Below are 14,019 nucleotides of genomic sequence, written 5' to 3'. Positions count from 1 at the left end.
CCTTTGGTCAAAAGTGTTTTCATTCCTTAATCATTAGGAAATATTCTTCAAATATAAAAATCAGAATAAATGAACACCTGAGTCCTTGGTTTTATATACTGATTCATTTACTATTTTCACATCGTTTTTCTAATGTAGCTAAACAGTTTTTGTCTTCAGTTTATGTAGTATATCTTTTCTTACCTTACTAAATATACCATCAAGAAAGTATATATTGAGTAAAAATGTTAATATCTAACAATGAAGAGATTAGTAGAAATTGGAGCAATAAAACAATATGAGTCCAAGTCTTATGAGTCCAATTCATTTATTCTTCATTTACCCTCATAAATTACTTCAGAATCACTGCTTCTACTTTCCAGACAGACTCTTAAGAACTTATAAGAGGAACATATTCAACAGACGTGTTTAGGGAATTCACATTCTTATGCTTTATATCTAAGCTTACATTTTTCCTTCTACTGATCAGCAGGATTATTTCCTTTACCTATTTTTGTACCATAAACTGTGATGGAAGAACATGCCAAACTGTGCTAACTTTAAATTAATATTGTGTCCTCCTTTTAAAAAGAACTAAATTATGGACAGAAAATGCCTCTTCACTATGATATTTACCTTTTCTCCCTAATTTTAGGTGTTCAGACTTACCTACCTATCAATTCATTCGTAAAAGCTTAATCCTAAATTTTTGGTAATACTGCCACCAAGTGGTGGTAGTGATGCCTCATTCTTCCCAAAATAAAATTATTTTGCTTTGAGTGAAAATCATATTTGATTAATGAATTTTTCCATTCCATGTCACAAATTTAATATAATCAGTAGACCTAAAAACCTACACTGCCAGATGTCTTTTTTTAAAGCATGTTTTAAATTATTAGCAAGATACCATCTGATACTTATTAGTCCTTTTCATTCATTATTCTTTTAGGGAAAAGTAGAGATATCTTCTTCCTTATTACCACTTTGCAAATTGAGAAGTATCTCAGTGTCACATAAGTGTTTTAGGGGCTTCCGTGGTGACGCAGTGTCACATAAGTGTTTTAGGAGCTTTCCTGGTTGAGAGTCCGCCTGTCGATGCAGGGGACACGGGTTCATGCCCCGGTCCGGGAAGATCCCACATGCCGCGGAGCGGCTGGGCCCGTGAACCATGGCCGCTGAGCCTGTGTGTCCGGAGGCTGTGCTCCGCAACGGGAGAAGCCACAACAGTGAGAGGCCCGCGTGCCAAAAAAAAAAAAAAAAAAGTGTTTTAGGGCTTCCCTGGTGGCGCAGTGGTTGAGAGTCCGCCTGCCGATGCAGGGGACACGGGTTCGTGCCCCGGCGCGGGAGGATCCCACATGCCGCGGAGCGGCTGGGTCCATGAGCCATGGCCGCTGAGCCTGCGTGCGTCCGGAGCCTGTGCTCCGCAACGGGAGAAGCCACAACAGTGAAAGGCCCTCGTACCGCAAAAAAAAAAAAAAAAAAAAGTGTTTTAGCAACATTAGCTCATAGGATATAGCTAAGTTTTCCAAGCCCTCTTATAAAAAGTTATTTAAAATGCTATGTTCTTGTGTGAAACAAGGTTAAATTTAAAAAGCAATAATTTCACTTTGTTCAATGCAAAATTTTAGCTCTCCTTTAAAAACACTACAGTTATAATACTTACTTAAATTTGACAAATTGCAAATACAGAATGACAGAATGGTATTTCTAAATTTTTAATAAAGTATATCTCAAATTTGTCATACGTCAATCCCTATCCCATTTTGTTTTCTCTTAACCACAGCACAAATATAACTTTAATTGGTTACTAGCAATACTACTGTATAGATGGTTCAAGAAACAGAATTTTTAGAATAATAATAGGACTTCTTTAAAATGATTTTAACATTTTATTGCTGTCTATACTGATCATATGTGTAATGCAAATAATGGCTTCTAGTAATTATAAAGCATTCCAGAATTACAGACCAAGACTATACACTTGAAAAACCTGCTTTACATAAACCATACAATAATATTTAGGCTTGATACAGAAATTCAGTGCCAGGAGGCAAATCCAAATAGACTGTATTTAAAACCTCTCTGAAGTTTGACATTTCCCAGAGGGAACTAGCAAGCACAATCTTAACTAATAATTAGTGAAAGAATACAACCACAAATAGTAATAAGAGCCTGAGAAAAGTAATTCTTAAAAAAATAGTAACAAACAGTACTATCATGTATGTTATAATCAAGTCTAAACAATTTTTAAATTGTGTTTTAGAAATATGCTAGGAATGTGAATTTAAAAGTTAAGCAAAACTGGTAAAATAAACTTAATTTACAAGGAAAATGCAAGTTTACATGTTAGTGTTAGACTTCTTTTTTCCAATTACCTAGTAGAGAAAACAGTTCAAGGGCTCACAGGCAAATGTAACACCTTTTTTATTTTTCACAGTTATTGCAATCAGTCAAATGTTAATTTAATTCAGAAGTATTAACTTATATGCACAAACTACACTTGTAACAGCATGACCTTTTACTTGAAAAACAAAGGATGTAATATTACTTATTTACACACTGCCCATAATACTGACAGACTTTTTTTTTAATGCTTTGTTTTCTAAAAGTTTTGTTGTTTTTAAACAAAAGTACATTTGAAGAGACTGAACCAAAACAGTGCCACCCAGGAGTCACATCTTACCATCAGACATCAATGTCCTCATAGCGTTTCAAATAATAAGATTTAGGATTTAACCTCATCCTAAAGTATAAAGAGCATTTAAAAAGAAAAACAAAAACCATAAAATTCAATCTAGGTATGTTTAAATATAAATCGTACTGCCATAATAAGGGAGTTTCCTTAAAAAATGAAAAACAGTAAAGAGCACAAACTTTTTAAACTTCTACTCAACACTGCATAATAAATGTGATGTAAACTTTTTGAACATTTCTTTTCCTTAGACATGTTGTTTCTCAAACAACTTTTCAAGGACTTGTCATGAAAAGCCTTGATCACATTTATTGTTAACATAAATACACTTATTTGGGGAAAACATTTTAAAGTAATTGTAATAAGCATTTTCCACTGCATAAATAACTTCTCTGTGGTAGAGGTAGTTTTCTACTTATATCTCTACCTTTTATGTAAAACCAACCCTCGTTTTTGTGTGTAACTTACTACATTTTACCTATAGTCATTCTCACTGAAGATGCAATATTATTTTTAAAAGACACAATGCTAAGTACTTTAAATATACTGAAAAACAGAAGGACGAATTTAGAGCTCTGACCTGGGAAATAATACTTCCAGGTTCAGCCCTGCAAATGGGTCTTTCATAAGTGAAGATCAACTAGAATATAACTGACTTTCACAATTTTATTATTAATTGTTCTTCAGTGTAGCACTAATCGAACATCAGGCCTAGTTAGATTACATTTCATTCTGACTCACTGGGTTTTATACAAAAGGCTTTAGGAGAGCTTTAATAAAACACTATAAAATATTAATTTTCTATAGCTTATAGTTCTTAGCATTAAACGTGTTCTGTTATACTGAACGTTAAAGTAATCCTATTACTCAAAGATACAGTTTGAATTGTATTTCATTAAGTCACTGCCAGTTTTGCTACTAAATACTGCCAAAATCCAGTGAAAAGCCAAGTTGAAGAAGCCATGCTTCACTTGCTTCATACAGAGGTTCCATTAGGCATTCAGTTGGCTATCCTTTTTCCTTTGAAAGAATAAACTTTCACCTACTCTTTGTGACTACTTCTTTCCCAATATATGGGTCACATATAATCTGAAAAACTATTGTACGTTGAAAAAAAATGTATACCCAGTAAGTCCCTGTTTAATCCAATTTAATCTGCTCCATCAGATATTTAAATTTTACTACAGTTTTTTAAAAGTGATATTGTACTGAATTCCCAAACTAAAATTCCTTTTATGTATACATCGTAAATTAACTACCTTTGAGATGTATAATTTCTTACATCATATTACGTGCAAAATAACTCTTAACCACAAAACTTTAAACAACTGCTGCATTTAAAATCAGGCAACATCCAATACTCCAGCAGCCACAAGTTGCCGTGAGAGCCAGTCCAACCCTTCATACAGTCCCATACCACTTCGAGCATCACAGCCCTGAATATACCAGCTTCGGCCACAGCACAATTTATGGAGACTAAGAAGTTCAGTGATTTCTTCTACTGACAGAGCTCCAGCAACGTCCTGAAAGATATATACACATCAGAATTTTAATCAGTCCATCAAAATTATCATATTTGTAATTATTGTTATTTATTTACAGTTCTGTTGGTACCATTCCAACAGAAGCCTATACTAAAGTTAAAACCTAAATTCAACTTTCAGTAATTATTTTGAGATTAATGAGAAAAAATTTGAGTTTTGGTTATAATATAGATAGTCTGTAAGAAGTCTTGCAATGAAATCAATAAAGGCTATGCCCCCTGAGTGAAAAAACTGCCGAGGTCATTATAAGGCATCAATTAAAAAAAAATTAATGTACATTGTAAGAAATGGCTTTTACATAGGGTTTATATAGTAAAGAGTTTATTAAACTCTCCACGGAATTACCTGGTGGTCCAGTGGTTAGGACTCAGCACTCTCGCTCTCAGGGGCCCGGGTTCAATCCCTTAGTCAGGACACTAAGATCCTGGCGCAGGACACTAAGATGTGGCGCAGCCAAAAAATAAAAACCTCTCCAAATACCTCTGAATACCCCTTCTTCCCAGAAGCAACTATCAGCAAAAAAAAAAAAAAGCTCTCCAAATACCCCTTCTTCCCAGAAGCAATCATCAGTAACAATTTCTTTCATATTTTTCAGAAAACTTCCACGCACACGCACGCAAATAAACAGGAACATACTCTCTTTTTTTTGTTTTTTACTTAACACATATCTTGAAAATAAAGATATCTTTCCATTATCAGGACAAGCAGATTTTCCATATTATTTTTAACATCTGTATTGCATTCCACTGTAGGTGCAACATAATTTTCTTAACCAGTCCTATACTGAATATTTAGATTGAAGATGTGTGCTTATGTGCTATTACATATGCATACACATTCATATAAACATGTATTTTTACATACATACATTTACAAAATTATCTCTAAGATAACCTTAGGATATCTCTTTGCAGAATACATTACTAGAGATAGAATTACAGGGTAAAAGGGTATATGCACCTAAAACCTTGACAAAGTACTGCCATATTGCCCTCCAAGAAAATGTCTCCTTTTAATAACCACACCAGCAGTGTATGCAGGTCTGAGGATTATCAAACATTTTCATCTTTAACAATATGATAAGTGGAAAATGGTATTTCACTCTGTCTTATTTGCATATCTTTAATCATAAATAAAGTGAAGTATATCAGCTCTTAATGGTTTGCTTTTTTTTTTATTAAGGGGAGATTGCCTGTCCATCCTACTCTTCCTTCTTATGACATCTAAGCCCCCCTATTGCACTAAAGAAAAGCATTCTCATCCTCCCAGAAGCTTAGTCCCAAAATCTAAGAACCTTCAGCTACTCCCCGTCCTTCATCCTCTCCATTCGGTCACCAAATTCTAACTATTCTATGTCCATAAAGTTTCTTCAGTCTGCTTCTACCCTTCCATTCCTTTAATTCAGGATCTTGTTAACTGTCACTTGAATTACTGCAGCAACTTACTGCATCTGCCTGTCTCTATTCCCTTGCCCCTGATTAATTCTACATCCTACCCCCAAAATTACAATCCTAAAACACTAATATGATCTTATCACCAACTTTTAATGGTTCTCCTTTACTCATAGAATATAACCTAAATTTCTCAGCCTGGCCCTGTCAGGCCTTTATCACACAACCTCCGCTGTTACTCTAGAATTTCTTCATCCTCTACCTACCCCTCACATACAGATCTCCTTGGTGCTCCCTAAAAATACTTTTTCCTGCCTGCAGTGTTCTTTCCTTCACAAATTAACTCAAAGTCTTATCCATAATTTCAACTCTTATAGTTTCAATTCAAATCCTACTTTTTACAAATCTTACAAAATACCACCTCTAGAACTACTCTCCAATTTTCCTTAACACTGTTAATATTACTGAAGTCACTTAGCAATTTTCTTTGTATTAAAAATATACACAACATGCTTACCTAAATACATAGGAGTTTCTAGTGAGCATCAACTACTTTATTTCCTTCTGTATATTCCAAGGTACCAAGTACAGCACCTTCCATATAGATTGTACTCAAAATACAGAGTAGAAATTTTATATCTACTGAATTATTTCCCTTGAAATCTTAACAGCTACTTATAATGTGGAATGCTAAAATAAATATTCTGAAATAAAAATGTGTTACCTGTTTGTTAGCAAAAATCAGTAGCAAAGCATCTCGGAGTTCTTTTTCTGTTAACAACTTTGCAAGTTCACTGTGTGCTTCACTAACTCTGTCTCTATGACTGCTATCAACAACAAATACAACAGCTACCAAAAAAAGAGAAAAATATTCATTTAGTCACTTGTTAAATTTCAGTAAATGGACTAAATATTTTAATGTTCTCATTAATATATTATGGTTAGTCTACCATCATTATTTTCACAGAAAGGCTGCTTATTACAGGAACACCTAGCAATAATTAATGATATAATCTCAAACAGTTCGCCTAACTTTTCAGCTGTTGTTTCCCCATCTGTAACAGGATTTACAATGCTTGCCTACCAAACACAGGTTGTTGTGCATATGATTTAATATATTTCTCTTAATGAATGAAAATGTAGCTCTTATGATCTACCTACTGATGTTATTTCTTCGATTACTACTTGCTTTACCAAAAGATAGTGTTTTAAAAATAAATAAATCACCATCTTTATCTCTCCCAAGTATTCTCTCTAGGTGCCCGGCACAGCACTTTCCACAGATTGTACTCAAAATACACAGCAGAAACTTCATAAATATCTACTGAATTAATTCTCTTTTGAAATCTTTCCAGCTACCTTATGGTAGCTAAACATCCCAGACTTTCAACCATTCCTCATGTTCAAAATTCCATTTTGTCCCCTAAATCACTGTCTCATACTAAACTTAATATCAAGAATCCCAAGTAAAAATTATCTAGTCTTTCTTCTAGGTGGAAAATAGGATGACATATGCAACAGGTAGCATGAACATAATAAGCTTTATGTTGGGGTACAAGAGGCAAAGTGTAGAATGGGGCCCAAGTGTGAATAAATGCTAAGTGGAATATATGTGATATAACACAGTTTGGTCAAAAGCAAACCACTGTAGTTTCTTCTGCAGATAATAACTAATTGTGAATAGAAATGAAGGAGTGGAGCTATTGAGAGATTATAATGGGATAACTGTTGAGTTGAATTTAATTGAATAGAGCAAGAGAACTATATACCACAAATTCAACCCTATAACACAATATTGCCAGTGATCATGCTCATGTGAACACTAATAATATACTTTAACTGTTAAGAGCAGCAAGAGGAAAGTACCCTTAATTACCTACATATATAAGATAAATTTGGTCTTTATGCTAAATTATGGTTTTTCATGAAATAAACCAGAGTACATAACCCAGTCTATCCACCTTAATTTTCTTAATAATGTGGAGCTTGCTACCAATATTTAAAGGTATAGTCATGTTTTTAATCAATGCTAAAATATCAGTTTTATTAGCTAAATCAATGAATTGAAAACTGAACTGGCATCCTAAAAATCTGAAAAATTAAGATGTAATTTTTACACTCTTACCTTGGGTATTGAGGTAATAATGTTTCCACAATGGTCTTAATTTATGTTTTCCACCTACATCCCAAATGGTGAACTTTAGATTTTTATATTCTACAGTTTCCACATTAAAACCTGTTTTAAAAAAAACTTACTTTAATACTGAACTTACATTTACACACCAAACACAGGCAACCCTGTTTATAACTGTGACTTACAAATTATCTGCATACAGCACTATCTACTGCTCTGCAACCAACTCCACTCGTGACAAACATGCGTGGGGAAATGTATACCTTTAACCAGGGTTAGCCCTCTAATCCACCAGAGTCCTTAAGACCTTGACACCCAAGTACCAGATCTGCATCACTACCCTAATCCTCAGCAGGGTTATCAATCCTTTTTTCCTTCCAACTGTCCCACCAATATTCTGTTCCTTCTTGCTATCCTCCCCATCCACATTTCAATCCCACAGCCACTGAATCTTGCATTTTTTCTCTGAAATGCTGGTGTCTTAGAGCCAATCTCCAAACCAGACTGACATAAAATAAGTCCCAAAGAACTCAGCTGTAAGCTAGGGTTTGTCTGTAAAATGTCCATTAAGGTAAAAGCAATACTTATACTTACCAATTGTTGGAATAGGCTGCATGAACTCATCCTGTTTTAATTTAAACAAAATAGTAGTTTTTCCAGCACCATCTAATCCTAACGTAACAACTCGAATTTCCATTTTGGGTCCAATGTGAACTCTATTGTCCTATAATTTTTTAAAAAATTAATCTTTTTATTTTGATATGGAGTTAAAAGTATTAGTACTTACACTTTTATTTATAAAATATCTTTGTTAATTATTGTGTCTCCTACTCATTCCTTAATCCATTAAAATCAAAGTTATAGTCCCCTATTAAAATACCCTTATTCTGATCTTTAGAAAGAGGAAATCAATCCTCATTGCTTTGCTAAATCTTAGCTTAGTAAAACTTACTACTTACTTTGTTTTTATATAAGTTAAAAGAAATACACATACCCACTTATTTTTCCCAGATTTTCTAACTCAACTGAATCTTCTTTAAATAAGATTTTTCATTCTGTGTTAAATATATTAATTAAAAATGAAAAGTGATACTCACTTCCCATAAATATCCACTGTTAACAATTTCACATATATCCCTCAAGATATCTTCCTGTGCAGACATTGGTTGACATACACAAAGCAGATATACTTAAAAAAAAAAAAATACACACTGCAACTACTTTTTGCACTCAATAGTACATTATGGAATCCTTTCATTTCAAAACATATAGACCTACCTTTTTCTTTTAATTGCTTTATTATATTCCATGTACCACTATTTAACCAATCACCAACTGAGAGATATTAGGTCATCTCTGATTTTTTGATATTACAAATAATGCTGCAATGAACATACTTGTATATATTGCTAGCTGCATGACCTCTCTGCCTGACTTCTCCCATCTGTAAAATGGGGATTAAAAATTGTACCAAACTTACATAGGATTTTTGCAAGGATTAGTTTTTTAAAAGACATGTAATCTGAACTAATGGAGTTAGAGGAGGAAAAAGAAAAAAGAATGAAGAAAAGTGAAAAGACCCTAAGAGACATATGGGAATGGGAGTCCCAGAAGGAGGATACAGAAATAAAGGGGCAAAGAGATCTTACTTGAAGATACAATGGCTGAAAACTTCCCAATCTGAGGAAAGAAATGGACATAAAAATTCTAGAAGCTCAGTTCCAACTCAGATAAGTCCAAAGAGACCCACACTGAGACACATTATAATCCAACTGTCAAAAGTCAAAAACAGGATAATCTTGAAAGCAGCAAGAGAAAAGTGACTCATCACATAAATTTGATTATTAACAAATTTCTCAGCAGAAACACTGCAGGCCAGAAAGAGTGGGATGATACATTCAAAGTGCTGAAAGAAAAAAACTGTCAACCAAGAATGCTATATATGGCAAAACTGTCCTTCGAAATGAAGGAAAAATCAAGACTTTCCCAGAAAAACAAAATCTGAGGGAGTCATTACCACTAGATCTGCTCTATAAGAAATGCTAAAGGAGTCCTTCAAGTTGAAAGGAAAGGACGCTAGGCAGCAACATGAAGCCATATGAAAATCTAAAATGATAACAATAACTACATGGAAAAATAGTAACCTGTGTTATAATTTGGGTGCATAAATTTAATTCTTCACAGAATTGAAATAACAAACACATGAAAAAAAACTATAAGCCTGTGCTAATAGGTGTACAATAAAGATGTAATTTGTGACATCAATAACATAAAGTACAGGGGGATGGAGCTGTGAAAGAATAGGGTTTTCGTATGCAATTGAAGTTAAACTGCTGTCAGTTTAAAATAGAATGTTATAACTAAGATGTTTTATGTAATCGCAATGGTAACCACACACACACAAAAAATCCACAGAATATACACCAAAGGAAAAGAGAAGGGAATCAAATATGACACTATAAAAAAACCAATAAGACACAAAAGAAGGCAATGAAAGAGGAAAGGTGAAACAAAAAAAACTATCAAGTTATGCAGAAAACAATGAACAAAATGACAACAGTATTTACCTATCAATAATTACTTTAAACAGACTTAACTCTCCACTCAAAAGACACAGCTTGACTAAATGCGTGAAAAACCAAGATCCAAAATTATGCTATCTACAAGAGACTCACTTTATAGCTAAGAAAATACATAGTCTGAAAGTGAAAGGATGGAAAGAGATGCAAATCTTTGAGATGCAAATCATACCCAAAAGAGAGCAGGGGTGGCTATCCTAATATCAGACAAAATAGATTTTAAGTCAGAAACTGTTATAAGAGACAAAGAAGTTCATTAGATAATGATAAAAGGGCAAATACAGAAAGAATATATAACAATTATAAATACTTGGATTATAAATAAATGAATTAAAGCCCTAAACATAAGAACCAAAGCTATAAAACTCCTAGAAGAAAACACAGAAGAAAGGCTCCATAACATTGGATTTGGCAATGATTTCCTGGATATGACATCAAAAGCACAATCAACAAGAGCAAAAATAAACAAATGGGACTAGATCAACCTTAAAAATTTTTGTGAATAAAAGGACACAATCAGTAGAGTGAAGAAGCAAACTACAGAATGGGAGAAGATACTTGCAAATCATGTATCTGATAATAGATTCATATCCAGAATATAAAAAGAACTCCTACAACTCAACAACAAAAAAATCAAATAACTCAATAGAAAAACAGGCAAAGGACTTGTACAAAATTCTCCAAAGAACTGGCCAAGAGGCATATGAAAATGATACTCAACATCACTATCATCAGAGAAATGCAAATCAAAACCACAATGAGATATCACCTTACACCAATTAAGATGGCTACTAGTGTAAGCCATCCTGTTTTACTATCAAAAAAAACCCCCCAGAACAAACAGAAAATAACAAGTGTTGGTGAAAATGTGGAGAAATTGGAACCCTCATGAACTTTTGGTGGGATTTACATAATATGATGCAACCACTATGGAAAACAGTATAGCATTTCCTCAGAAAATTAAAAATAGAACTACCATATGATCCAGTAGTCCCACTTCTGGGAATTTATCCAAAAGAATTGAAAGCAAAGCCTCAAAGAGATATCTGTACACCCATGTTCATAGCAGCACTATTCACAATAGCCAAGAGGTGAAGTAACCCAAATAACCATCGATAGATGAATGGATACAAAATGTGGTACATACAAACAATGGAATATTATTTAGACAAAATAGAAGGAAATTGTGTCACATGCTACAACATGGGTGAACTTTAGGGACATAATGCTAAGTGAAATAAGCCAGTCACAAAAAGACAAATACTATATGATTCCACTTGCATGATAAATTTAGAGCAGTCAAATACAAAGAAATAGAAAGTAGAGTGGTGGTTACCAGGAGCTAATGAGAAGGGGGGAATAGGGGAGTCATTGTTTATGAGGTATAGTTTCAGTTTTTCAAGATGAAAAATTTCTGGAAATGTTTCACACAATGTGAACATACTTAACAATACTGAACTAAACACTTAAAAAATGGTTAAGATGGTAAATTTTATATTATGTGTTTTTCACCATAATAAAAAAATGTACATCCTCACAATAAAGTACCTTGCAGCTGTAAAAGGGAACAGAAAATGTCGCTATATACTGCTATGGACTGACCTCCAGGATGTACACTTCAGTGAAAAGTACAAGCTGGAGAAGTAGGTACAGTATTCTACCTTTAAACATGGGGAGTGTGGGGCTTCCCTGGTGGCGCAGTGGTTGAGAGTCCGCCTGCCGATGCAGGGCACACGGGTTCATGCCCCGGTCCGGGAGGATCCCACATGCCACGGAGCAGCTAGGACCATGAGCCATGGCCGCTGAGCCTGCGCGTCTGGAGCCTGTGCTCCGCAATGGGAGAGGCCACAGCAGTGAGAGGCCCGCGTACCGCAAAAAAAAAAAAAAAAAAAAAAAAAAAGTGGGGAGTGTGCATGCAAATATTTTTCTCTATTTTTTTTTAAATGACGAATAAAACTAAGAAAAATTCTTAATCGTTTTCTATGGAGAAGGGAAGAAAAGGGTGGCAGGGTCAGGAATATAAGTTAGACTTCTCTGAATGAACCTTGCTTTGTAGATTTGATTCTGGACCGTGTGAATGTTTCACATAATTATAAAACGAGATTAAAAAAGTTTTAAAAGCCACTCCCTAGGACTTCCCTGGTGGGGCAGTGGTTAGGAATCCTCCTGCCAATGCAGGGGACACGGGTTAGAGCCCTGGTCCGGGAAGATCCCACATGCCGTGGAGCAACTAAGCCTGGGCGCCACAACCACTGAACCTGCGCTCTAGAGCCCGCGAGCCACAACTACTGAAGCCCACGCACCTAGAGCCCGTGCTCCGAAACAAGAGAAGACACTGCAGTGAAAAGCCCGCGCACCACAACGAAGAGTAGTCCCCGCTTGCTGCAACTAGAAAAAGCCTGCACACAGTAACCAAGACCCAACGCAGCCAAAAATAAATAAATTAAAAAAAAAAAAAGCCACTCTCTAAAAATAGAGAGCAAAATGGAACACATGTACCTTTTTAAATTAGGGGGAATCCACTTGAAAAGAGACCAAAACATATTAACCAAATGCCAAATACACACCTTGCTGGATTTTGTCTCAAACCTAAAAAAAAATTTTTTAACAATCTGGGAAATCTAATAGATATTATTAGAGAGTATGATTTAGGACATGATCCATTTCTAATTTTGTTGTGTTTTGAAAAAGAGAACAGAACCCGTGTTTTAGAAACATGTGAAAATATTACATAGATGAAATGATGTATTAGGATGAAATATGTTGGGATTTGTTTCAAAATAACCTGGGAGACTGTAGGTAGAAAGAGACTAGGGGAAAGGGTAGATGAAATAAAAAGTTTTTAATTGTTCAAGTAGGTGATAATACAGGGAGACTCATTATACCACCTTCTATTTTCCACTGATACAGTAATTTTTTTTTCCCTAATTCTGTGGTTCATTAATTTCTTAGTTGTCTCTTGGTTGATTATCATGGAATGTAAAACAATTACGATTTATTCAAAAACACACCTAAAAACAAAGTATAGAATATATTACCTTTGTAAAAGTGACAGGGATGCTGGCATCTAACTGAATGTGATCTGCAACCTCTGTAAACTGCTGCTGCTGCTTTTGCAATGTTTCCAGTAACCTTGTAATTTCTTGTTTTGCTAAGACAACTCTACAATCATCCTAGAAAAGAGAAGATGATATTTCTTATAAACTTTTTAAAGAAACAACGAAAACAGAGATATCACTAAAACTCAAGAAAAGCTCATTTAACATTACAGTATTGAAAGTTAACTTAGGTATAAATTTGACTAAGTTAACAATAATCAGGCATTAATAAATAATTTAAGAGCCCATCAACAGAAGAATAGATAAATAAAGTATGGTATATTCACAAATGCAACACAACCAAAATGCATGGTTGAATGAACTACAGGTTCATTCAGGTAAGAATGAACTACAATTACATGTGATGATATGAATTTCACAAACATACGGTAAGGGAAGAAATGACATGAAGAGTTTGTACTGCATGATTCCCACTTTTATTAATTACCAAAACAGGCCAAAACAAGGTATATATTAGAAATCAGGATAGCGGTTTATCCTTAGGAGGAAAGGCGCGTAGTTACTAGAAGAGAGTCTGAGGGGCTTCTGGGGTTGGTAATGTTCTGTTACTTGATCTGGATGCTCGTTACACAGTAATGTCC

General features: G+C 34.5%; 1 protein-coding gene across 3 annotated transcripts in view; it reads right to left on the bottom strand.

The window, feature by feature from the left end:
* Positions 1-2,386: 2,386 nt before the first annotated feature.
* TRIM23 (tripartite motif containing 23) overlaps positions 2,387-14,019 on the bottom strand; it is a 42,120-nt gene continuing 30,487 nt past the window's right edge. For 2 of the 3 annotated variants that reach the window (XM_004270749.4, XM_049707925.1), the window contains 5 exons: positions 13,358-13,492; positions 8,335-8,464; positions 7,732-7,842; positions 6,331-6,455; positions 2,387-4,194 (listed from right to left, as the gene is read on the bottom strand). In XM_004270749.4, the coding sequence (XP_004270797.1) occupies positions 4,015-4,194; positions 6,331-6,455; positions 7,732-7,842; positions 8,335-8,464; positions 13,358-13,492 (681 nt within the window). In that variant the 3' untranslated portion in view covers positions 2,387-4,014. The remainder of the gene's footprint in view (positions 4,195-6,330; positions 6,456-7,731; positions 7,843-8,334; positions 8,465-13,357; positions 13,493-14,019) is intronic. The other variant, XM_033429897.2, reaches the window with a different exon arrangement.

Source organism: Orcinus orca, chromosome 3, assembly GCF_937001465.1.
Source record: "Orcinus orca chromosome 3, mOrcOrc1.1, whole genome shotgun sequence".
Classification (NCBI taxonomy): Eukaryota; Metazoa; Chordata; class Mammalia; order Artiodactyla; family Delphinidae; genus Orcinus; species Orcinus orca.
The sequence above is the reverse complement of the archived record's forward strand: the minus strand, read 5'-3'. Positions and strand labels throughout refer to the sequence as shown.